This window comes from Scyliorhinus canicula, chromosome 7 (assembly GCF_902713615.1).
Source record: "Scyliorhinus canicula chromosome 7, sScyCan1.1, whole genome shotgun sequence".
NCBI lineage: Eukaryota > Metazoa > Chordata > Chondrichthyes > Carcharhiniformes > Scyliorhinidae > Scyliorhinus > Scyliorhinus canicula.
Genome location: NC_052152.1, coordinates 23,212,331 through 23,239,214, shown reverse-complemented (window position 1 = coordinate 23,239,214; position 26,884 = coordinate 23,212,331). Strand labels below are relative to the sequence as shown.

General features: G+C 49.8%; 1 protein-coding gene across 4 annotated transcripts in view; it reads left to right on the top strand.

Moving 5' to 3' along the window:
* The window catches only part of LOC119968782 (lebercilin-like protein), a 155,846-nt gene that overhangs the window by 16,850 nt on the left and 112,112 nt on the right, over positions 1 to 26,884 (top strand). For 2 of the 4 annotated variants that reach the window (XM_038801513.1, XM_038801512.1), the window contains exons 2-3: positions 2,104 to 2,508; positions 26,015 to 26,535. In XM_038801513.1, coding sequence (XP_038657441.1) covers positions 2,226 to 2,508; positions 26,015 to 26,535 — 804 coding nt within the window. In that variant the 5' untranslated portion in view covers positions 2,104 to 2,225. Of the gene's footprint in view, positions 1 to 2,103; positions 2,509 to 21,112; positions 21,191 to 25,992; positions 26,536 to 26,884 lie in introns of those variants that run through there. The other 2 variants (XM_038801515.1, XM_038801514.1) reach the window with 2 other exon arrangements.

Here is a 26,884-nt window from a genome sequence, read left to right as displayed (position 1 = left end):
CCATTTGTAGATTTTTCCTCTGCACCAGAAGCTCAGAGCACTTTCTGTCGCCCTTCAGAATGGACAGATCAGCTTGATGCCTGGCTGCCCTTTCTTCCCTGTCTCTACGCACCTTGTAGGCTATAATTTCCCCCCTAATCATAGCCTTCAGTGCATCCTAGAATATGGAAAGTGCGACTTCCTCGTTCTGGTTATTAGTAATGTTCTCACCTATGGCGTGTGCAGCAGGCCTTATCGGCCTGAGGTCCGTGTCCAAGCTCCACATTGAGGCATTGGGCACGGCCTGTCTCTAACCTCACATCCATGTAGTGTGGAGCGTGGTCGGAGATAAATATCCCGGAGTATCCCATCCTTACTCTTCCTGGAAACATCAATTTTCCCACTGCAAAGAAGCCTATCCTTTTTTTTGAAAAATATTTTATTAAGGCATTCATTTTCACACAACAAACATAATCACAAATCAAAACAAACCAACAGGGCTGCAATTAACAAACTCAACAGATACTCCACTATCTCTCTCCCCCCCCCCCCCCCCCCCCCCCCCCCGCCCAACTCCAAGACATCGGCCTCTCTCAGCCCTGGACCTCCGGGTTTTCTGACATTCCGAACATCGCCACTCTGGACTCGGGACCACCTTCACCTTCAGAACCTCCGACATAACGTGGGCAAACCCCTGCCAGATAACCCCAAGCTTCGGACATGCCCAAAACATGTGGGCGTGATTCGCGGGCCCACCCGCATACCACCCACACCGGTCTTCCACCCCTTCAAAAAACCTGCTCATCCTGGCCAGAGTTATGTGCCCCGTGGACCACCTTAAACTGACAAGGATGAAATTCGCCCTCCTCAGGGCCTCCTCCCACAGCCCAGCCTCCAACTCCCTACCCAACTCTTCCTCCCACTTATGCTTCACTATCCCTGGCGGGGCTCCATCCCAATCCATCAGCTCCTTATAAATTTCCGACACCTTCCCCTCCCCTACCCCTGTTCTTGACACCACCTTGTCCTGTAGCCCCAGGAGCGGCATGTGAGGAAAGCATGGTGCCTGCCTCTCACCTTTAAATACCGGAACCCATTCCTGATAGGCAGCTCAAATTACTTCTCCAAGCTCAAAAGTCGCCATCAATGAACAGATCCCCAAACCCTCAATCCCCGCCCGATGAAACTCCCAAAATCCCCCATCCAGCCTTGCCGGGATAAACCGATGATTTCCACAATTTGGTGCCCAAACTGAGGACCCCTCCAGCCCCAGAGAAAGACACCTGTCCTTGAGTAAGCTTTGTGCACCGGTGAAAAGAACCAGAAGCGTTGGATATTCATGGAGTATGTAGAAGGATGCTACTAACAGTCAGTTGGACTTCTATTAATAGCCAAACGGAGAGGTGAGAGAAAGAGATCTAGACACATGACTACAGAATGAAAAAACATTAAAACCGGGCGAGGTCTGCCCTGGGTGGCTAAGGTTAAGACACTAGTGATGCTTGTGTTAAAATGGGAGTGTACAACCGGGGGACAGTTGCAGGAGATATGAAGGGAGAATGTTATTGGAAACAAGTGGAAAACCCAAAGATCTCAGCACTCAAACAAATCTTTGAAACAGACCAAGGTCTGAATTTTTTGAATGGTGGGGTTTCCATTCCCACCATCTGAAGAGCCAGTGGGGAACACATGTCCGCTGACGTGGAATGCCCCACAGCCAATGTATGTGTGAGGTGAGACCTCCACCTTAGAGAGCTGCTGGTCAATCTGATTGGCTGGCAGCTATCCAGTACCTGCAGCACCAGGAGCTGCAGTGGGACTGAAGAGGAATTTCAGGAAGATGTTGCAGGACCGGAGGACAAGGCTAGCAGAACTCCTCAGTGCAGGAAATGGACTGAGTGCAGCTTCGGTGGGGCCTTTCTCAGCATAGGCCCAGAATGAAGCAGAGTCCCTTTAATAGCGGGGTTTTTCTCAGCACTGCAGGCGCCGGGAAACACCCGGCTAAACGCGCTCAACACAACAATTTTGTTTCATTTTGTGAAATCGCGCACGCTGTATTTCTCTAGGATTTTCTCATTTCTGACCTCCAATATTTGTAACTTATCTTTTTTTAAATCTCGACAGAAGCTACCAATGATACGATACCTTGCAGAAAAACACTTGTTATAGATGGTTTGACAGCAATCGCTGGTCCAATGTGAACATCCGTGGACTTACAAAGATGCAAAGAAGTTATATTCTTGATCATGGCCAGTGAAAAGAGTTTGCAAGACAGTTTCTCAGATCATTCCCCAAGAAGGCACAGGGAAGACACAACTTCAAGCAGCAGCATTTCCAGTAACGACACAAAGAACACCACCAAAAGCAACAAGTGTCGAAGAAATAGTGCATGCACCGAGTACTCTGAGGATTTTGAAGATAACAGCAGTATTGTAGAGTCATTCAAAGAAGGGAGTGTCAAAAGTGAACATCAAGCAATAAAAAAAGAAAGTACTACGAAAAACAATAATCAAAGCAATCAGAAAAGAGGTAAATTACTTTCCCCCACTCATTAACATTAATGCTGTAAGATTACTCAAATTAGAAACAATGACATCTCAAAGCGTTATTCAGAAAGCATGCCAGTGATGGGAGACGCCAATGTGGCAGTTTAACAAATTTGCACAGCAAAACCAGAGATTTCTCTCATGTGAGTTCCTGACTTTGGCTTAGATCTGCCAAAGTAGGCCAAATACTTTGCAAGAGATCGAGGCAGAAACATATCAACAGGTGGTTGACTGTTCCAGCACACTTGTAACCCAGCTAGTCCCATCCATATCATTCACTAGACTGCATGCTGTGTGTGTAAGGCAGTTCAGAGAATCACAGAATAATACAGTGCAAAAGAAGCCAGCCCTCCTGCCCATCAAGTCTGCACCTATGCATGAAAGACACTGATCTGCCTACTTAATCCCATTTGCCAGCACTTGGCCCATAGCCTTGAATGTTGAGACGTGGAAAGTGCTCATCTAATACATTTTAAATGATGTGAGGTAACCCGCTTCTACCACCCTCCCATGCAGTACATTCCACCCTCTGGGTAAAAAGGTTTTCCCTCACATCCCTCTCAAACCTCCTGTCTCTGACCTTGAACTTGTGTCCCCTCGTAAATGACCCTTCAACTAAGGGAACAGCTGCTCCGTATCCACCTTGTCCATACCCCTCATAATCTTGTACACCTCAATCAGGTCACGTCTCAGTCTTCTCTCCTCCAGGGAAAACAACCCAAGCCGATCCAACCTCTTTACATAACTTAAATGTTCCATCCCGAGCAATATCCTGGTGAATATTATCTGCAGCCCCTCCAGTGCAATCACATCCTTCCTATAATGTGACGACCAGAATTGCACATAGCTCTCCAGCTGTGGCCCCTCCAAAGTTCTATACAACTCCAATATGACCTCCCTGCTTTTGTAATCTATGCCTTGATTGATAAAGGCGTGTCCTATATGCCTTTTTCACCACCCTATTAACCTGCTTTTCTGCCTTCAGAGATCTATGAACAAACACCCCAAGGTCCCTTTGTTCCTCTAACTTCCCAGTGTCAGGTCATTCATTGAATACTTCTGTACCACATTATTCCTTCCAAAGTGCATCACCTCACATTTTTCAGGGTTAAATTCCATCGGCCACTTTTCTGCCCATTTGACCATCCCGCCGATATCTTCCTGTAACCCAAGACACTCAACCGCACTGTTAACCACCTGGCAAATCTTTGTGTCATCCACACACTTGCTGATCCTACACCCCCCCCCAATAGTCATCTATGTTGTTTATATCAATGGTAAACAATAGGGGACCCAGCACAGATCGGTGTGGTACATCAATGGACACTGGCAGCCATCTATCATCACCCTCTGTGATGACAGTTGGAGAATTCAGTTACAGTGTCCTAAACCTGTGCATTGAAATAGTTATCTCTGCTAGAACCATTCGGAATGAAATAGGTAAGAAGAACAATTTGTACCCCACCCTTACAGCCAAATGGATTGAATATCCTGGATCTGCTGAGTTGCTCAGTTGATCCTGTAGTTGATCCAAATTGGGAATTTGGAATTGTATATCCATATATTCCAAATTGGGAATTGGCAGCCTCAATGCCCCCAAATTTCTACAAAAAAGATGTGGTTAGGAAGCATGGGGAGGAGCTGGGGAGTTGGGGGTGGTTGGTAATAGGAGTATGAAATTGAGTTCATTCAAATATATAAAATTGAAGGATATAAGATTCTAAACAGTATTGACAAGTTGGACGTGGAAAGGATGATTCCTCTTGTGAATGAATCCAACACCAGAGGGCACTGTTTTAAATTTGGGGGTTGTCCTTAGAGATGAGCAGAAATGTTTTCCCTCAGAGGGTTGTTCAACGTTGGAACCTTCTGCCTCAGAAGACGGTAGAGGCAGGGTCATTAAATATTTTTAAGGCGGAGGTAGATGTATTCTTGTTCGGCAAGTAATCAAAGGTTATTGGGGGTAGATGGCAATGTGGAATTTGAAATGCATGCAGAGCAGCCATGATCTTATTGAATGGCGGAGCAGGCTCAAGGGGCCAAATATGTTAATGCTCACAATCCAATAATCCATGCTTTAGGATAAGTCTGAGTATCACGTTTCAACAACTTTTATACTTTATTAAGAAATACAAAGTTCAACCTCTGCCTCCTCTTTGTGGTGATATGCATATGCATAGTAATGTATATAGTTAGATATACAACCTCCAGGGCAGCACGCTGGCCCAGTGGGTTAGCCCTGCTGCCTCACGGCGCCGAGGTCCCAGCTCTGGGTCACTGCCTGTGTGGAGTTTGGACATTCTCCCCGTGTTTCCGTGGGTCTCACCCCCACAACCCAAATGATGTGCAGGGTAGGTGGATTGGCCAAACCAAATTGCCCCTTAATTGGAAAAAAATGAATTGGGTACTCTAAATGTATAGGGAAAAAGAAAAAAAAATATACAACCTCCAACCAGCAGGTGGCAACTAGGATCCACAATGTGACTTCAGAGATCAGCAATTGGTAGTGAGTCGTATCAGAGGACAGTAGCATTAGAAATAGCTCCAGGAGAATGCACTTATTGTTATCGTTTGTATTATAGTTCTTTTGTTATCTTTCCACATGTTCATTTTGTTAATAAACTATCTTACTAGTAAAGAACTAGATGTTCTGTATGCATCTTTACCATGGCCACAACACAGGACATAACATGGAACCAGGAGTGCTAACATGATTGACAGGATGTGCATCGAAGACGTGCCTTTCGTTGATATGATTTTGACTGAGGGCACGATGAGTCTGAGCATGCAGTGAAGATGTTTTACTTACCAGTTGCAGCAATAATGATGGTGATGCTAATACCATGCAAGGTAGATGGACAATTCCATTGATGGTGAATGGCACATTAAGCAAATGCAAGCTCGACACGTGAGCGAGGGCCAACCTTATCATTCTGTCAGATTTGAACGGGCTGCGAGTTAAACCAAGAGTCGTATGTCAAACAAGACTACTGAAAGGCTACAATGGGGAATTAGATTGCGACGTTAGGCCATGTGAACTCGAAGCACGGGTACACAACAGAGTTCATACCATAACATTTTCCATTGGGGACACTGAACAAGAGTCCATCATAGGAGCTGTTGTGTTCTGTGATATAACCATTGTAAAGGGGCAGCACGGTGGCGCAGTGATTAGCACTGAGGACCCAGCTTTGATCACGGCCCTGGGTCACTGTCTGTGGAGTTTGCACATTCTATCCGTGTTTACGTGATTCTCACCCCCACAATCCAAAAATGTGCAGGCTCGGTGGATCGACACGCTAAATTGCCGCTTAATTGGAAAAAATATATATTTGGGTACTCTAAATTTACTTTTTAAAAAGATATAACCGGTGTAATGATGTACACAGAACATATAGTTGTTTAACTATAAAGATGATTTATTATCAAGCACATGGAAAAGATAGCTGATGAACTATAATACAGACGATGGCTACTAAATGAATTAGTTATCAGTCTGTTCGCAGTTGAGTTGCTGTCACCTGATGTGTCTGCGACTGCAATCTCAGTTTCAGCCTCTGAGTACGCCATCGCAGAGCTTTAACATTTATCATTATGCTGCGCAGACTGGGCCTCCCTTGAGACCACCTCATCACTCCCACTAAACCACCTGAATAGCATCTCATGGTTGTCCTCATCTTGTACATCATCTGAATCTTCACTTTCCTCATCGTAATCATGATCGTCGTAATGAACATCGTAGTAATCAGAATCAGAATCATCATCTTCGCCTGGAATAGCGTCTTCTGTGAAGTATAAGACTACTTGTGGAATTATATGTTCATGCAGGAAGTGACCAATTTCCAAGTCCACAGTGAGTCTTGCTGCAGAACCTTCATCCAACTCTCCATGCTCTGGAATTTCAGGAGCACTGAAGAAATTGAAGAAAGAGTCATTCGGCAGGTGTTCTGACTATTCTACCAGTGGCCTGACCCTTATGCTTCTTCATTTTAACGGTTGTGAATGTAATGTTTTTGTCTTGCTTCCAGTCGATCTGGCAGCCTGTGCAGCCCATGATTTCAAAGACAAAGAAACCTGACCCATCAGGCTGCGACTCCATCTGGTACGTTTTTGTCAGTACCTCTTTTGTGAAACACTCATTTGGGTCAAACTTGAACTTCAGAATGAAGCTCATCGGCTGACCAGGATCTACATTTTTCCCATACATGTTGTAGATGCTTGAGAATGGACTCGTCATGCTCCTGTTACATGTCACAGAGCAAATCCTCATTTTTGAAGACTGTTAGCCAGAATTCCCTTTGGATCCTCCATCTCTTCATCTGGTTCATCGTACTCCACTTTAACCGTCACTTGTAACTCATCGGATAGCTGCGCCACTATATCTTGTTGCCAGTCACCATGATCCTCCATCGCAGCATCGTCTGGAATGTACAGCCGCTCAACTATGTTCATGGCCTCAGACGCATCCACTCCCATGATGGACTCTCATCCCGTGTCCACAATGGAAAATGGTACAATGTGACTTCTGTTGTGTATCCATGCTTTGAGTTTACATACACCAAGCATCGCAATCTCCTTCCCATTATAGTCTTTCAGAAGTCTCGTTTGATTGACGACTTTCAGTTTAACCTGCAGCCCATGCAAGTTGGACAGACTGAGAAGATTGGCCCTCGATCCAGTGTCAAGCTTGCATTTTATCAATGTGTCATTCAGCATCACTGGAATTGTCCATTTGCCTTCGATGGTGATGTGTTGGGTACTCTGGATCTGTGGAGACTGCGTTTACCTTAGCAGTGACATATACAGGCTACCAACACTTGAAATAGTACAACACTATTTTATTAAGCTCGGAACTGTTGAACATACTTTCACTGTGGTCAACAATATGTTAGATTAAACTGAGGACCTATGCCTATCCTGACCAGTCTAAACTGTTAGCACATGGTGAAGATCTGTGCTACAGGCTGTGAGCTCTGTCCTTCTCAGAGGCTGTATCCCAAATGAGCGGGAAAACTAGTGCCCTCTGGCTTTATAGTGAGCGTGCTCTACTGGTGATTGGCTGCTGTGTTGTGTGTGTTGATTGGTCTTGCAGTGTGTCAGTCAGTGTGTGTCTGCACTATTATATACTGATATGTATATTATGACAGATGTTATCAGTTTTATTATCATTATTGTCACAATTGATCAGTAAGAATTCTTCACTTTTTATTTGCGGACTCATCATGTCCTTGTTTGTAATGAGATCAATGAAAAACTGTTCATTAAGGGACATCTCATCAGCTGTGTTGACTGATCCTGTTTGGTCCACTGTAGGATGCAAAAAACGTTGCTTTGCAAAATGATTTGTGCGACCACACTTGGAATATACTTTCCCAAATGCTGGACTTGCCGTGGCCCATGATGATTGCCGCATCACTAGCATAAGATGGCAGACCTAGTCGACCGCTTAAAATGACCGCCCACACTGAGACCACGTTTTCTAATGAACTGCGTCACAGTGCTGATGGCCCTGGCGCCTTCTTCCAAATTGGCGTCAAATATTTTTAGGTTGAGCGTACTGACCTGTTGTGCAGCAATCTCGCCTGCTTTTTGACTACACGTACAAAATATGTAACGTTCAAATGTTTGGTTTTTCTTCGGAGAGCAATGCTGATCTAAGTACTTTATAACCTCATCATAGCTCTTGCTTTCCTCTTCGCTGATGAAGGTGAAGGTATTGTATATTTCTATTCCTTGAGGACCTGCTATCCTGAGCAGCAATGCAATTACACTTTTCATCAGGCTGTGCCTGCAGGCCAAGGCTGCAGCAGTCTAAATTGCTGCTTGAACACATGCCAACTTTCATCTATGTTACCCAAGTCTTGAAGCTGGTGGGGTGGCTTCAAATCTTCCATCTCCACCTTCACAGTCTGTTGTTGCTTTGAGTTGCAGATAGCCATAGTTCACCAGGTCAGCGGAAGAATCTTCTCTTTTGTTCTTTAGCTATTTCGTCTTCTCTGTTGTTATCTTTTAGTGTCCTGCACTCCTGGCACCATGTTGTGTTCTGTGATATAACCGTTGTAATGATGTACATGGAACATTTAGTTTAACTATAAAGATGTTTTATTAACAAGCAGGTGGAAAAGATGACTGATGAACTATAATACAGACGATGGCTACTAATAATTCCCCTGGAGCTACTCTAAGTGTGACTCTCTCCTTGTACGACTTACTACCAACTGGCGGGTGTCCCGAGTCATGTCACTGATCTCTAATGCCACCAACTGGTTGGGGGTCACATTGCTAACTATGCACAGAACTGTGCACAGGCATACCACCTGGAGCAGAAGGGTATGAGGCACTGGAGCTAGTTGAGTGGCTGTACATTCCAGACAGTGCTGAGACAAAGGATGAGTGCAAATGTGGAGGAGTTATCAGATGAAGTTAAAGAAAAGGTCAAAGTGGAGGAAGAGAAAAACGATGAAGAAAAGGAGCCAAAAGGAATTCCAGAATTCTGGTTGACAGTTTTCAAAAATGTGGATTTGCTCAGGGACGTGATGATGAGCCTACCGTAAAGATTTAAAGTAGAAAATTTCAGATCGTGGACAGCCAATGAGTTTTACTCTGGAGCTTAAATTTGAGCCAAATGAGTATTTCACAAATGAAGCAATGACAAAAACATACCAGATGGAGTCGTGGCCTGATGAGTCAGACGTTTTCTTTTTTGATGAACCAGAAATCACGGGATGCACAGGGTGCCAGATAGACTGGAAGAAAGGAAAAAAACATCACATTGAAAACCATTGAAACAAGCAGAAGCATAAAGGTCGGGCACTGGTAGAGCAGTTACGAAAACTGTACAAAATGACTCTTTCATTAATTTCTTTAGTCCTCTTGAAATTCCAGAGCATGGAGAGTTGGATGAAGGTTCTGCAGCAAGACTCGCTGTGGACTATTGACTCACTGTCAATAACCTATCTTACCAATAAAGAACTAGATGTTCTGTGTGCATCTTTACCACAGCCACAACACAGAACATAACACTCTTCACCTTGCTTGCTTACTCTGATTAATGTGTGCCAATACGTGGAAGCAGACAATCTGTTGTTAAATATCAAGCATCTATAGATTGATCTCTGATCTCCTTAATTCAAGCTATCCAGAGGCCACTTTGATTCTGTATATACCTCCCGCTGCCTCAGGAAGGCAGACAGCATTATCAGAGATCCCTCCCACCCAGGCATTGACTTCTTCCAGACCCTTCCATCAGGCAGAAGGTACAGAAGTCTGAATACCCACACATCCAGACATAGTGGGCGGGATTCTCTGATCCCGAGACTAAGTGTTGACGCCTTTGGAAACGCCATCGCGTTTCTCGACGGCGTCAACACAGCCTCAGGATCAGCAATTCCGGCCCCGACAGGGGGCCAGCACGGCACTGGAATGGTTCAATCCGCTCCAGCTGCTGATTCCGGCATCAACTGGGCGCCGCAGGGTCCGCGTATGCGCAGTGGATTCCTTCAATGCGCCAGCTCCCTCGCAACATGGACTACAGGGGCTGGCGCGGAGGAAAGGAGGCCCCCAGCCAGAGATGCAGGCCCGCCGATTGGTGGGCCCTGATCGCGGGCCAGGCCACATTGGAGGCCCCCCGCTGGAGTTGGGTCCCCCCCCCCCCCCCCCCCCCCCCCCCCAAGGCTTTCAATGCCGAGTTCCCACCGGTGGAGAGCAGGTGTGGAAGGTGCCGGCGGGACTCAGCGTTTTCACGATGGCTGCTCGGCCCATCCTGGGCCAAGAATCGGCGGGCCGGCCACGTAGAGGGCCCCCGACCAGCGCCGTGCCAACCACGCCGGCGCCAATGGCGCCGATTCTCCGCTCTGCGGAGAATGGCGTGCCGGCGTCAGGGCGGCGTGGGACGATTCGTGTTGGTCGCGGGGATTCTCTGGCCCGGCCCCGGGCTGAGAGAATCCCACCCAGGAACAGCTTCTTCCCCACAGCTACAAGACTCCTCAACGACTCCCCCTCGGACTGACCTGTTCTCTGTAAGAACACTATTCATAATGCCTTATGCCGCTTTTGCTCTTGTATTTGCTTTGTTTGGCACCTTGTTCCGCATTGTAACCAATCACTGTTTGTCGATGTATCATTTGTCATTCTACTCTGTTGATTATTCTTTTTGCCTACTATGTACGTACTGTGTACGTTCCCTCAGCCGCAGAAAAATCCTTTTCACTGTACTTCGGTACATGTGACAATAAATCAAATTTTTAAAAAATCAAATCGCAAGAATACAATAATATTTATACGTCTTCTATACTACACCTACATTTGATCACAGGATATGATGTAACCATAACATAGAACATAGAACATAGAACGATACAGCGCAGTACAGGCCCTTCGGCCCTCGATGTTGCACCGACATGGAAAAAATCTAAAGGCCATCTAACCTACACTATGCCCTTATCATCCATATGCTTATCCAATAAACTTTTAAATGCCCTCAATGTTGGCGTGTTCACTACTGTTGCAGGTAGGGCATTCCACGGCCTCACCACTCTTTGCGTAAAAAACCCACCTCTGACCTCTGTCCTATATCTATTACCCCTCAATTTAAGGCTATGTCCCCTCGTGCTAGCCACCTCCATCCGCGGGAGAAGGCTCTCGCTGTCCACCCTATCTAACCCTCTGATCATTTTGTATGCCTCTATTAAGTCACCTCTTAACCTTCTTCTCTCTAACGAAAACAACCTCAAGTCCATCAGCCTTTCCTCATAAGATTTTCCCTCCATACCAGGCAACATCCTGGTAAATCTCCTCTGCACCCGTTCCAAAGCTTCCACGTCCTTCCTATAATGAGGCGACCAGAACTGTACGCAATACTCCAAATGCGGCCGTACTAGAGTTTTGTACAACTGCAACATGACCTCATGGCTCCGGAACTCAATCCCTCTACCAATAAAGGCCAACACACCATAGGCCTTCTTCACAACCCTATCAACCTGGCTGGCAACTTTCAGGGATCTATGTACATGGACACCGAGATCCCTCTGCTCATCCACACTACCAAGAATTTTACCATTAGCCAAATATTCCGCATTTCTGTTATTCTTTCCAAAGTGAATCACCTCACACTTCTCCACATTAAACTCCATTTGCCACCTCTCAGCCCAGCTCTGCAGCTTATCTATGTCCCTCTGTAACCTGCAACATCCTTCCGCACTGTCTACAACTCCACCGACTTTAGTGTCGTCTGCAAATTTACTCACCCATCCTTCTGCGCCCTCCTCTAGGTCATTTATAAAAATGACAAACAGCAACGGCCCCAGAACAGATCCTTGTGGTACGCCACTCGTAACTGAACTCCATTCTGAACATTTCCCATCAACTACCACTCTGTCTTCTTTCAACTAGCCAATTTCTGATCCACATCTCTAAATCACCCTCAATCCCCAGCCTCCGTATTTTCTGCAATAGCCGACCGTGGGGAACCTTATCAAACGCTTTACTGAAATCCATATACACCACATCAACAGCTCTACCCTCGTCTACCTGTTCAGTCACCTTCTCAAAGAACTCGATAAGGTTTGTGAGGCATGACCTACCCTTCACAAAACCATGCTGACTGTCCCTAATCATATTATTCCTATCTAGATGATTATAAATCGTATCTTTTATAATCCTCTCCAAGACTTTACCCACCACAGACGTTAGGCTCACCGGCCTATAGTTACCGGGGTTATCTCTACTCCCCTTCTTGAACAAAGGGACCACATTTGCTATCCTCCAGTCCTCTGGCACTATTCCTGTAGCCAATGATGACCTAAAAATCAAAGCCAAAGGCTCAGCAATCTCTTCCCTGGCTTCCCAGAGAATCCTAGGATAAATCCCATCCGGCCCCGGGGACTTATCTATTTTCACCTTGTCCAGAATTGCCAACACTTCTTCCCTACGCACCTCAATGCCATCTATTCTAATAGCCTGGGTCTCAGCATTCTCCTCCACAATATTATCTTTTTCTTGAGTGAATACTGACGAAAAGTATTCATTTAGTATCTCGCTTATCTCCTCAGCCTCCACACACAACTTCCCACCACTGTCCTTGACTGGCCCTACTCTTACTCTAGTCATTCTTTTATTCCTGACATACCTATAGAAAGCTTTTGGGTTTTCCTTGATCCTACCTGCCAAAGACTTCTCATGTCCCCTCCTTGCTCGTCTCAGCTCTCTCTTTAGATCCTTCCTCGCTTCCTTGTAACTATCAAGCGCCCCAACTGAAACTTCACGCCTCATCTTCACATAGGCCTCCTTCTTCCTCTTAACAAGAGATTCCACTTCTTTGGTAAACCACGGTTCCCTCACTCGACCCCTTCCTCCCTGCCTGACTGGTACGTACTTATCAAGAACATGCAATAGCTGTTCCTTGAACAAGCTGCACATATCCAGTGTGCCCAACCCTTGCAGCCTACTTCTCCAACCAACACATCCTAAGTCATGTCTAATGGCATCATAATTGCCCTTCCCCCAGCTATAACTCTTGCCCTGTGGGGTATACTTATCCCTTTCCATCACTAACGTAAAGGTCACCGAATTGTGGTCACTGTTTCCAAAGTGCTCACCTACCTCCAGATCTAACACCTGGCCTGGTTCATTACCCAAAACCAAATCCAATGTGGCCTCGCCTCTTGTTGGCCTGTCAACATATTGTGTCAGGAAACCCTCCTGCACACATTGTACAAAGAATGACCCATCTAATGTACTCGAACTATATCTTTTCCAGTCAATATTTGGAAAGTTAAAGTCTCCCATAACAACTACCCTGTTACTTTCGCTCTTTTCCAGAATCATCTTCGCCATCCTTTCCTCTACATCCCTAGAACTATTAGGTGGCCTATAGAAAACTCCCAACAGGGTGACCTCTCCTTTCCTGTTTCTAACCTCAGTCCATACTACCTCAGAAGAAGAGTCCCCATCTAGCATCCTTTCCGCCACCGTAATACTGTCCTTGACTAGCAGCGCCACACCTCCCCCTCTTTTGCCCCCTTCTCTGAGCTTACTAAAACACCTAAACCCCGGAACCTGCAACAACCATTCCTGTCCCTGCTCTATCCATGTCTCTGAAATGGCCACAACATCAAAGTCCCAGGTACCAACCCATGCTGCCAGTTCCCCTACCTTATTTCGTATACTCCTGGCATTGAAGTAGACACACTTCAAACCACCTACCTGAACACTGGCACCCTCCTGCACACTGGCAAACCACCTACCTGAACACTGGCACCTTGTGCTCCTTTCTTTGTCTAAATAATAGATACTAATTTTTAATCTAATTCTATAGTACAGACTTAAGGCTACAAACAAATTACGATTAGGAGTAGGGCCCTCGGCCCCTCAAATTTATCTGCCTCTGCCTTAAAAAATTGAAAAACTGACTTCCGGTTGCGGCTATGACCAGCTAAGTCGCACATTTGGCAGCTCCTGCGACAAAGGTGTTTAAGGGCCAATTGGAGGGCCCCGACGGTACTGTAAAGACGAATCCCGGTGGGGGAAGGCTCCCTGAGGAGAGTGAGACCAACTTTATGGTCGGTACTCGGAGTGGGGCGACAAAAAAAGCGGCAGCAGCTCCCCGAAAAAAGCGGGGGAAGAGGACCAAAATGGCGGCCGGTGGCGCACTAGAAGATTGGAGAAAATGGGCGGAGGAGCAGCAGGCCGCTCTCCTCCGGTGTTTTACGGAGCTGAAAGTGGAACTCTTAGAGTCTATGAACGCGACGACCACAAGGCTGATGGGGGCCCAGGCGACCCAAGAGGCGTCGATAAGAGAGCTGCAGCAGGAGATGACTGCAAGGGAGGAGGAGGCCACGGTCCTCGTGGGAAAGGTGGAGGTGCACGAGGCACTCCACCTGAAATGGCAGAGCCGCTTTGAGGAGCTGGACACTCGAATGAGGCGGAAGAACTTGAGGATCCTGGGCCTAGCAGAAGGCCTGGAGGGGCCTGATCTCCCGAAATATGTAGCGGAGATGCTGAGCTCCCTGATGGGAGAGGGGGCCGGTCCATCGCCCCTGGAGCTGGAAGAAGCATATCGGGTCATGGCTAGGCGGCCTAGGGCGAACGAGCCCCCGAGGGCGGTGCTGGTGCGATTCCAGCGTTTCTGTGATCGGGAGAAAGTGCTGAGGTGGGCCAAGAGGGAGAAAAGCAGCAAATGGGAGAATTCGACGGTGCGGATATATCAGGACTGGAGTGCGGAGGTGGCAAAGCGGCGGGCCCGGTTTAACCGGACGAAGGCGGTGCTGCACGCAAAGAGGATCAAGTTCGGAATGCTGCAGCCAGCGCGCTTGTGGGTCACCTACAAGGACCAGCACCATTACTTTGAGACCCCAGAGGAGGCATGGACTTTTGTTCGGGAGGAAAAGCTGGACCTGAACTAGAACTTGGGAACGCCGGCGGTCGAGGCCGCCCGAGTACCCTTGACTGATCAAGTGGCCCATGTCTTTCTTAGGCCAGGTCGGAACTTGGTTAAAGTTGATGGATCGTTTGGTTTCTTTGAAACTTGTGTTATGGGGGGTTTCTTTGTTCCTTTTTGTGTGTCTCTTCCCGTTGCCAACTTCCCTTAATTATTGTTGTTGTAGGGGGGGCTTTTTTACTGTTTTTTGATCTGTTCTTTAAGGGTTATGGTTACTGTTCTGTTCGATGGAGGGTGATGGTTAAATACGTTATTATTGGGTAGTTATTTAGTTATGCAGGCATAGTTATGTATTTATGTATTTATTTGAGATTTGTTATTTATATTGTTATATTGTTAAGTTGGGGAGGCGGGACGGGGGGGGTGCAAGTTGGTTATGCGTGTTTTCTTTTTCTCTTTTTTCTTCCTCTCGTTTTAAGGGGGCTTTTTTATGGGCTTGGATGGGGACGGGGGTGGAATTGAAGATGGCGGGGTAGGGTGTGGCCGGGCGAAAGCGCGGGCTTTCCCCTGTTTCCCGCGCGCGGGACGGAGGAAGGGGGAGGAGAGAAGAGTGGGGTGTGGCCAGCAATGGCGGCTTTTCCCGCGCTGAAGCGGGGTCAGAGAGGGATGGCAAGGGGGGGGGGAGGCCCCTCCCCCCCCACATCGGGAGGAGTCGGAGTGTGGCAGGGGCAGCCGGGTCAGCGAAAACCAGCTGACTCTCGGGAGTACGATGGTGGATACACCGCGGCTAGGAGGGGTCCTAGCCAGGGGGGGGGGGGGGAAAGGGGGGTGAGGGGGGGATACCGGGTTGCTGCTGGAAAGGCCGAGGACGGGAAGGGAAGAACGGGAGGAGAGAGGGGGAGGGGCCATCGCCATGGGGAACGGGTCAGAAGGGGAGGGTCGACCCGGGGCGAACAGGGGACAGGACATGGCTAATAGACAGGGGAAAGGGACGGGTCGCTCCGCGACCCGGTTGATTACTTGGAACGTGAGGGGGCTGAATGGGCCGGTCAAGAGATCAAGGGTTTTTTCACACCTAAAGGGACTGCAGGCGGATGTGGCAATGTTGCAGGAGACTCACTTGAGAGTAGTAGACCAGGTACGCCTGAGAAGGGGGTGGGTGGGACAGGTGTTCCACTCAGGCTTGGACGCAAAGAACCGGGGGGTGGCGATTTTGGTGGGAAAGAGGGTGTCGTTCGTGGCGGCGCAGGTGGTAGCAGATAAGGAGGGTAGGTACGTGATGGTGAAGGGTAGGCTGCAGGGAGAGAATGTGGTGCTGGTGAATGTGTATGCCCCGAATTGGGATGACGCGGGTTTTATGAGGCGCCTGTTGGGCCTCATTCCGGGTCTGGAGGCAGGGGGCCTGATCATGGGGGGGGACTTCAATACAGTGCTCGACCCTGGGCTGGACAGATCGAGTTCCAGGACGAATAGGAGGCCGGCAGCGGCAGAGGTGCTAAGGGGGTTCATGGAGCAGATGGGGGGGGTAGACCCTTGGAGATTTGGCAGGCCAAGGGCGAGGGAGTATTCTTTTTTCTCCCACGTCCACAGGGTGTACTCCAGAATAGACTTTTTTGTTCTGAGCAGGGGGCTGATTTCGAGAGTGCAGGACACGGAGTACTCGGCCATTGCGATTTCGGACCATGCACCACACTGGGTAGAGGTAGAACTGGGGGAAGCACGGGACCAGCGCCCGTTGTGGCGCCTGGATGTGGGGCTGCTGGCGGACGATGAGGTGTGCGGAAGGGTCCGGAAGGGCATTGAGAGATATCTGGGCACGAACGACACGGGCGAGGTGAAGGTGGGGTTAGTCTGGGAGGCCCTGAAAGCAGTGATCAGAGGAGAGCTGATCTCCATAAGGGCACACAGAGAAAGGAAGGAGAGGCAGGAGAGGGAGAGACTGGTGGGGGAACTTATAGAATTGGACAGGAGATATGCGGAGACACCAGAGGAGGGGCTGTTGAGGGAGCGGCGCAGTTTACAGGCCCAGTTTGACCTACTGACCACTAGGAAGGCGGAGACGCAATGGAGAAGGGCACAGGGCGCGGTCTATGAGTACGGGGAAAAGGCGAGCAGGATGCTAGCACACCAGCTGCGCAAGCGAGATGCAGCCAGAGAGATTGGGGGAGTGAGAGAGAAGGGAGGGAACGTAGTGCAGAAGGGGCAAGAGGTGAACGGGGTCTTCAGGGATTTCTACAGGGAATTGTACCGGTCTGAGCCGCCCAGGAGGAGGGGGGGAATGGAGAACTTCCTCGATAGATTGAGGTTCCCAAAGGTCCAGGAGGAACGGGTGGAGGGGCTGGGGGCGCCGATAGAGCTGCAGGAGCTAGTTAAAGGGATAGGCCAGATGCAGGCGGGGAAGGCGCCGGGGCCGGATGGGTTCCCGGTGGAATTTTATAAGAAGTATGTGGACTTGGTGGGTCCAGTGCTGGTGCGAGCCTTCAATGAGGCGCGAGAGGGGGTGGTTCTGCCCCCGACAATGTCACAGGCCCTGATCTCCTTGATCCTGAAGCGGGACAAAGACCCTGTACAGTGCGGGTCCTACAGGCCTATCTCCCTCTTGAATGTAGATGCCAAACTGTTGGCAAAGGTCCTGGCAACCAGAATAGAGGATTGTGTGCCAGGGGTAATCCATGAGGACCAGACGGGGTTCGTAAAGGGACGACAACTTAACACAAATGTCCGGAGACTGTTGAATGTGATTATGATGCCAGCAGTGGAGGGGGAGGCTGAGATTGTGGTAGCACTGGATGCGGAGAAGGCATTCGATAGGGTGGAGTGGGAATACCTGTGGGAGACGCTGGAACGGTTTGGGTTTGGGGAGGGATTTATCAAGTGGGTGAAGCTGCTGTATTCGGCCCCGATGGCGAGTGTGGTTACAAACGGGAGGAGGTCAGAGTATTTTGGGCTCCATCGAGGTACCAGGCAGGGATGCCCCCTATCCCCCTTACTATTTGCATTAGCGATCGAACCGTTGGCGATGGCACTGAGGGGTTCAGGGGGGTGGAGAGGACTGACAAGGGGAGGGGAGGAACATCGGGTATCACTCTATGCGGATGATTTGTTGTTATATGTGGCGGACCCGGAAGGGGGAATGCCGGAGGTAATGGAAATACTAGCGGAGTTTGGGGACTTTTCGGGATATAAATTAAATGTGGGTAAAAGTGAGGTCTTTGTGATACACCCGGGAGATCAGGGGGAGGGAATTGGGCGGCTCCCCTTTAAGAGAGCAGTAAAGAGCTTCAGGTACTTGGGGGTGCAGGTGGCAAGGAACTGGGGGACCCTCCACAAGCTGAACTTTTCAAGGCTGGTGGAGCAGATGGAGGAGGAGTTCAAGAGGTGGGACATGGTACCGCTGTCGCTAGCAGGGAGGGTGCAGTCAGTCAAAATGACGGTCCTCCCGAGGTTCTTGTTTCTGTTCCAGTGCTTGCCCATCTTTCTCCCCAGGGCCTTCTTCAAGAAGGTAACTAGCAGCATTATGGGCTATGTGTGGGCACATGGCACCCCTAGAGTGAGAAGGATTTTCTTGGAACGGAGTAGGGACAGTGGAGGATTAGCGCTACCCAATCTTTCCGGATACTACTGGGCGGCGAACGCATCGATGGTGCGCAAGTGGGTGATGGAGGGGGAGGGGGCAGCTTGGAAACGTATGGAGAGGGCGTCCTGCGGCAATACAAGCCTGGGGGCGCTAGTAACGGCACCATGGCCGCTCCCCCCCACAAGGTATACCACGAGTCCGGTAGTGGCGGCCACCCTTAAAATCTGGGGGCAGTGGAGGCGACACAGGGGGGAAGTGGGGGGTCTGATGGCGACGCCACTGAGAGGGAACCACAGATTTGTCCCGGGGAACACTGGCGGGGGATTCCAGAGCGGGCACAGGGCGGGCATCAGGCAACTGAGGGACATGTTCATAGAGGGGAGGTTTGCGAGCCTGGGAGAGCTGGAGGAGAAATTTGAGCTCCCCCCGGGGAACACGTTTAGATACCTGCAGGTGAAGGCATTTGCCAGACGACAGGTGGAAGGATTTCCCTTGCTTCCCGATAGAGGGGTGAGTGATAGGGTGCTGTCAGGGGTCTGGGTCGGAGAAGGGAAGGTCTCGGACATCTACAAAATAATGCAGGAGGTGGAGGAGGTATCGATAGAGGAGCTGAAAGACAAGTGGGAAGCGGAGCTGGGAGAGCAGATAGAAGATGGGACATGGGCGGATGCCTTAGAGAGGGTCAATTCGTCGTCGTCGTGCGCAAGGTTGGGCCTCATCCAATTTAAGGTGCTGCACAGAGCCCATATGACGGGGACTAGGATGAGTCGGTTCTTCGGGGGTGAGGACAGGTGTGTTAGGTGTTTGGGAAGCCCTGCGAACCATGTACATATGTTCTGGATGTGCCCGGCACTGGAAGAGTTCTGGGAGGGGGTGGCGGGGACGGTATCGAGAGTGGTGGGAACCAGGGTCAAACCAGGGTGGGGGCTAGCGATTTTTGGGGTTGGGGTGGAGCCAGGAGTACAGGAGGCAGGGGAGGCCGGAATATTGGCCTTTGCGTCCTTGGTAGCTCGGAGAAGGATCTTGATTCAGTGGAGGGACACAAGGCCACCAAGTGTTAACACCTGGTTAAACGACATGGCAAGCTTCATCCAATTGGAAAGAATCAAATTCGCCCTGAGAGGGTCGGTACAGGGGTTCTTCCGGCGGTGGCAGCCCTTCCTTGACTTTCTGGATCAGAGATAGGAACTGGAGGCCGAAACAGCAGCAACCCGGGGAGAAAGGGGGGGGGGGGGAAGGGAGGGGGGGGATAGCAACGAAGGGAGCACGTCAGCGGGGGGGTCGCGGGCAATGACTGCCCGAGGCCATCGGCAGAAAGGGAAAAAACGGTTTAGTTGCTAGACTGGTAGCGCGGGGGGGGGGGGGGGGGGGGGGGAGGGTGGGGGGGTGCGCGCGGGGGAGGGCGTGGGGAGGATTTTCCAGGGGGGATTTGTTGTGTTATAATTTAAAATGTAGTAGGGGTAAATGTTTGTATCGAAAAATTTCAATAAAAATTATTTAAAAAAAAAAAAAAATTGAAAAACTCTGCTTCCACTGTTTTGGGGAAGAGAGTCCCAAAGACTCAAATTCTCATTTGTCTTAAATGCGTGACCCCTCCTTTTAAACAGTGCCCCTACCTCTAGACTCTCTGATGAGAGGAGACATTCTCTCCACATCCACCTTGCCGAGACCCCTCAGAATCTAAATCAAGTCACCTCTTACTCCTTTTTTCTTAAAACACCAGGAGGTACAAGCCTAGCCTGTCCAACCTTTCTTTATAAGACAACCCACCCATTCCGGGTATTAATCTAGTAAGTCCTCCGACTGACAGCATCCCTTAATGTTTCTAACTTCATTATTTGTCATTAAGCAACACTGGAGCTTCTCTGGCAAAGACTTACTTTAACCGTTTTACCTTTCAAGTCTCGGATAAGCATTTTATTTATCAATAGCTAGCTTTCCCTCTGCTAACTATTTTAGTTCTTTTTGTAATATGGTAGCTCCATTACGGTATTACAATTAATTTTAGCAACCTTAGGCTAGGGAGGGAGAAAACCACCAAATTGGTGCTCTTGATCATTAGTGATCTCTTCTGGAAAATGTGACCATCAAATCAGAACAGATCTCTCTCTGTGATGTGCAGCATGGTCCAATAGAATGCCGAGGCCCACGTTGGAAGGTTGAAACACCACATGGCCTTTGGTGCCCATGGATCTCACCTCAGCAGGTTGAGTGTCTTCAGGAAAAGAATGGAGGTTAAAAAGAATGGCCCTCTGTGGAATGAGAGATTCCAGATGGAGTGAAACAGTACAGAATGTGGGTCAGTAGGAAAGGAAAAGTTTGGGAAAAACTTACAATTATATACAGTGCGTTTTGTAGAGTGATCAACATAATAGCAACCTCAGAGGTGAATGATAATGTGCCACAAACATTGGAAGCAAAGCATATTCAGTTCGTAACCTCAAGGAACCATTAATTGCCCATTCATTGCATTAATATAAGTGACGCACTGTGGCACTGGTGGGAGAGGTTTTCTATTTTGTTTTGCAGTGGTGTTTTTCACATTAGGCATTGGCCAAGCATTTTATACTCGATTACATCACCATTGAAAAATGAAAATTGTGATGTAATCATTTCAATGTTACTGGAGTTTAATCTGCTGTAGTTCATTTAGAAATAGCATGGATGACTATTATCTTATACGTCGGTGGTTCTCCCGTGAGGTTGGTTACGGTAAGTCAGAGAATTGTAAAGACAATGGAGATTTAGTTATGTAACACACAATATATTGCTTTGCTGCTGAGGTAATGCTGTGTTTATCTAACTTGCCCCTTTAAGATCACAAAGTCACACTGCTATGAATAGGCATGAGTTCAGTTAAATACAAATTCCTACTAAATGAAAACCGCTTATTGTCACAAGTAGGCTTCAAATGAAGTTACTGTGAAAAGCCCCTAGTCGCCACATTCCGGCACCTGTTCGGGGAGGCTGGTATGAGAATTGAACTGTGCTGCTGGCCTGTCTGGGTTTGCTTTCAAGCCAGAGATTTAGCCCTGTGCTAAATGCATTCTGAGGTTAATTCAAGACTAACTACTTTCTTTATCAGCTGCTACTTGCCATTTGTTACAACCCCTATTGCTCAGCTTTGAATTCCTGTTGTTTTATGAACATGATATTTGGTTAGATTTTTTTTTAAATTTCCAATTAAGGGGCAATTTAGCATAGCCATTCCACCCACCCTACACATCTTTGGGTTGTGGAGGTGAGACCCACGTAGACAAGGGGAGAATGTGCAAATTCCACACGGACAGTGACCCAGGGCTGGGATCGACCCCAGGATCTCGGCAGCGTCAGGCAGCAGTGCTAACCACTGCATCACTGTGCCACCCCATGAACATGATATTTGGGTCAATAAGATGCAAGTTTGATACAGACTATACAACTCTCAGATGCAACGGATTAACTAGATCAGATGTGTTTGTGTTGGGTGGATCTTAAAATGTGAAAGATCTGAAATCTGAACCCAACCAAACCAGTTTTGAACCCACCCAATTCCGCTATTAACTGAGGCCCGAGGGGAAACAACGACCAACTTGCTCCCAGGCTGCAGGCTTCTCCCAGGCTGCAGGCTACTCCCAGGCTGCAGGCATCTCCCAGGCTGCAGGCTACTCCCAGGCTGCAGGCTACTCCCAGGCTGCAGGCTTCTCCCAGGCTGCAGGCTACTCTCAGGCTGCAGGCTACTCCCAGGCTGCAGGCTTCTCCCAGGATGCAGGCTCCTCCCAGGATGCAGGCTACTCTCAGGCTGCAGGCTACTCTCAGGCTGCAGGCTACTCCCAGGCTGCAGGCTACTCCCAGGCTGCAGGCATCTCCCAGGCTGCAGGCTACTCCCAGGCTGCAGGCTACTCCCAGGCTGCAGGCTTCTCCCAGGCTGCAGGCTACTCCCAGGCTGCAGGCTACTCCCAGGATGCACGCTTCTCCCAGGATGCCGGCTTCTCCCAGGCTGCAGGCTTCTCCCAGGCTGCAGGCTACTCCCAGGCTGCAGGCTACTCCCAGGCTGCAGGCTTCTCCCAGGATGCAGGCTCCTCCCAGGATGCAGGCTACTCCCAGGCTGCAGGCTACTCCCAGGATGCAGGCTTCTCCCAGGCTGCAGGCTCCTCCCAGGCTGCAGGCTACTCCCAGGCTGCAGGCTACTCCCAGGCTGCAGGCTTCTCCCAGGCTGCAGGCTACTCCCAGGCTGCAGGCTACTCCCAGGATGCAGGCTCCTCCCAGGATGCAGGCTCCTCCCAGGCTGCAGGCTCCTCCCAGGCTGCAGGCTCCTCCCAGGCTGCAGGCTACTCCCAGGCTGCAGGCTACTCCCAGGCTGCAGGCTACTCCCAGGCTGCAGGCTACTCCCAGGCTGCAGGCTACTCCTAGGCTGCAGGCTACTCCCAGGATGCAGGCTTCTCCCAGGCTGCAGGCTACTCCCAGGCTGCAGGCTACTCCCAGGCTGCAGGCTACTCCCAGGCTGCAGGCTACTCCCAGGCTGCAGGCTACTCCCAGGCTGCAGGCTACTCCCAGGCTGCAGGCTTCTCCCAGGCTGCAGGCTACTCCCAGGCTGCAGGCTACTCCCAGGCTGCAGGCTACTCCTAGGCTGCAGGCTACTCCCAGGCTGCAGGCTTCTCCCAGGCTGCAGGCTACTCCCAGGCTGCAGGCTACTCCCAGGGTGCAGGCTACTCCCAGGCTGCAGGCTACTCCCAGGCTGCAGGCTACTCCTAGGCTGCAGGCTACTCCTAGGCTGCAGGAGGCTACTCCTAGGCTGCAGGCTACTCCTAGGCTGCAGGAGGCTACTCCTAGGCTGCAGGCTACTCCCAGGATGCAGGCTTCTCCCAGGCTGCAGGCTACTCCCAGGCTGCAGGCTACTCCCAGGCTGCAGGCTACTCCCAGGCTGCAGGCTACTCCTAGGCTGCAGGCTACTCCTAGGCTGCAGGAGGCTACTCCTAGGCTGCAGGCTACTCCTAGGCTGCAGGCTCCTCCCAGGCTGCAGGCTACTCCCAGGCTGCAGGCTACTCCTAGGCTGCAGGCTACTCCTAGGCTGCAGGAGGCTACTCCTAGGCTGCAGGCTACTCCTAGGCTGCAGGAGGCTACTCCTAGGCTGCAGGCTACTCCCAGGATGCAGGCTTCTCCCAGGCTGCAGGCTACTCCGAGGCTGCAGGCTACTCCCAGGCTGCAGGCTACTCCTAGGCTGCAGGCTACTCCTAGGCTGCAGGCTACTCCTAGGCTGCAGGCTACTCCCAGGATGCAGGCTACTCCCAGGCTGCAGGCTTCTCCCAGGCTGCAGGCTGCTCCCAGGCTGCAGGCTACTCCCAGGATGCTGGCTACTCCCAGGCTGCAGGCTACTCCCAGGATGCAGGCTACTCCCAGGCTGCAGGCTGCTCCCAGGCTGCAGGCTACTGCTAGGATGCAGGCTACTCCCAGGATGCAGGCTACTCCCAGGCTGCAGGCTACTCCTAGGCTGCAGGCTTCTCCCAGGCTGCTGGCTACTCCCAGGCTGCAGGCTACTCCCAGGCTGCAGGATACTGCTAGGATGCAGGCTACTCCCAGGCTGCAGGCTACTGCTAGGATGCAGGCTACTCTCAGGCTGCAGGCTACTGCTAGGATGCAGGCTACTCCCAGGCTGCAGGCTACTCCCAGGCTACAGGCTTCTCCCAGGATGCAGGCTACTCCCAGGCTGCAGGCTACTCCTAGGATGCAGGCTTCTCCCAGGATGCAGGCTTCTCCCAGGCTGCAGGCTTCTCTCAGGCTGCAGGCTACTCCCAGGCTGCAGGCTTCTCCCAGGCTGCAGGCTACTGCTAGGATGCAGGCTACTCCCAGGCTGCAGGCTACTCCAGGCTGCAGGCTACTCCCAGGCTGCAGGCTTCTCCCAGGATGCAGGCTACTCCCAGGCTGCAGGCTACTCCAGGCTGCAGGCTACTCCCAGGCTGCAGGCTTCTCCCAGGCTGCAGGCTACTCCCAGGATGCAGGCTTCTCCCAGGCTGCAGGCTACTCCCAGGCTGCAGGCTACTCCTAGGCTGCAGGCTGCTCCCAGGCTGCAGGCTACTGCTAGGATGCAGGCTACTCCCAGGATGCAGGCTTCTCCCAGGATGCAGGCTACTCCCAGGATGCAGGCTTCTCCCAGGCTGCAGGCTACTCCTAGGCTGCAGGCTTCTCCCAGGCTGCAGGCTACTCCCAGGCTGCAGGCTACTCCCAGGCTGCAGGCTACTCCCAGGCTGCAGGCTTCTCCCAGGCTGCAGGCTACTCCCAGACTGCAGGCTACTCCCAGGATGCAGGCTTCTCCCAGGCTGCAGGCTACTCCTAGGCTGCAGGCTTCTCCCAGGCTGCAGGCTACTCCCAGGCTGCTGGCTACTCCCAGGCTGCAGGCTTCCCCCAGGCTGCAGGCTTGTCCCAGGATGCAGGCTTCTCCTTGAAATACCTTCATGCGTGCTTTAGATTGGAGCTTTAATGCCGGCTGGCTGGATTTCCAAGTTGAATTTCTGCTTGGAAGAGTAAGTGCTTTCCCAAGGAGCCCTGCCCCCAACCACCAAGCTAATCTGTTCCCACCCCACATGATCAGGGGGCCCTGCCCTCCCCTGTGATTGGGAGTACTTCCAAGCACTCCATCCACACTGTACCCCACCTCACCCCCTCCTATCTCCACCAGAAGTGGCAGGAAACCTATCTCCTCCTGGCTCTGACCTCTTCTGCAGCATTACAGACAGCACTTCAGTTTTCTGGCTGAAATCCTTTTAGTGCTGCAGTTTCAGTTCGGCCTTCTTTGTATCTATAGATGGCTTTCCTTCTGTTAATTATGTTAATTTCTTATCGCCATCAACCCCAGCCTTGACTTTAGAATTAATCTCAGCAATCCTAGGATAAGGACAAAAACAGTAAAATTACTGCCCTTAATCATTAAAGATTCCTTCTAGAAAATATACAGCTGTGACCTGAAAGGAGATATATTTATTTTGGTTATTTATTTCCCTGGAGTGGTGCATTTCAGAGTGTCTGCTCACGTATGGCATTGCTTCAGAAACCAATGGGAACACCCTGTACGTGCCCTGAAGCTGCTTCATTCAATTAAATGGCAACATATATTTTGGACAAGGTTTAGTTGGTGGAGAACAGCTGATGGCAGCTTTAACTGGCTTGGGGAGTTCTGAACTGAGCTCCAGGCTATGGTTTCCGTAGCAATACATGTAAATGGCAACCGAAAATATGGGAGCCTAAACAAACAACTAGAACAATTGTGTCCTTTTTTCAGAGAGCAGGTATCCAACCCTTCTTTGCTTTCGCTAATACAGCTGGGGAGTACTTTGTCCTGAGCCTGGTTTCCATTAACCCTAAACTTCTTTCCTACTGGAAAATTAGAAGGTGCAGATGCAAAAGTAGCAGGTTAATGGTTAAACAGGGTTATGCAGTACTCATAGTTGAATGGAGATGGATCCAGTGACAATAATACCTTTTTGATGTAGATGTATATTTATCATTCGTTTCATTCAATTCCTTCAATATAATTACAGGGCCTTTTCTTTCCTTCCCAAGCACAAACAAAACCGACAATTAAAATGCTGCAACATTTGAATCAATCTACAGTAGTTAAGAATAAATCACAGAACCGAGGTGGGCAAGATTTTGATCCAGTGACTCGCCACATATTGTCAGCCAGACTGCACAAAACCAAAGAGTTGAAGAATGAGGTGTGTGACCTTCAGAGGGAACTGGAAAATGCCAGGCTGGAAAACCGGCTGCTCAGACAGCTTCAGTACCGACATATGAAGGCCTTAGTCAGGTTCGAGAACGAGCAGAACAACCTACCCCAGCTATTAGTCAGGCACGAGGGCGAGGTACAAATGTTGAAAGAAATGCTGCGAAAGTCAAAGGACCAGGACCGGAACGTCTCGAAGCAACTGAAAGAGGCAGAGTCGGAGCTGTGGAAAACAAAGAACTCTCTGCAAAAGCTGAAGGTGCTCTGTGACAAGAAGAACTTGGGAGAAAGGGACGAGCTGAACTGGCAACTAACAAACCTCACAAAGAAACTTGAGCTCGATCAGCAAAAGATCCAGGTGAGTTGTCAATAATAATGGATTGGAAGAAATAGTCTGACAAAATGTGCTTTGCCTGCATTGGCGTTTAATGACACCTTCCACCTCACTGTGTTGTCAGTAGTTATACGCTGGCTGAAATGTCATTGGCAGCAAACATGGCTGATCAATGTATCCTATTGGACTGCGGGCTGAACTACCAAATGCATATCCTCTGCATAATACTCCCACCCTGTAACAATGCCCACTTCTAGCCTATTTCAGTCCGTTACTGCTGAAACCCTCCTCCATTCATTGAGTCCACCAAATTAGAATTTCCTCTCATCTCCGTAAACATCAATTTATCCAGAATTCTGCACCTTATCCAAGT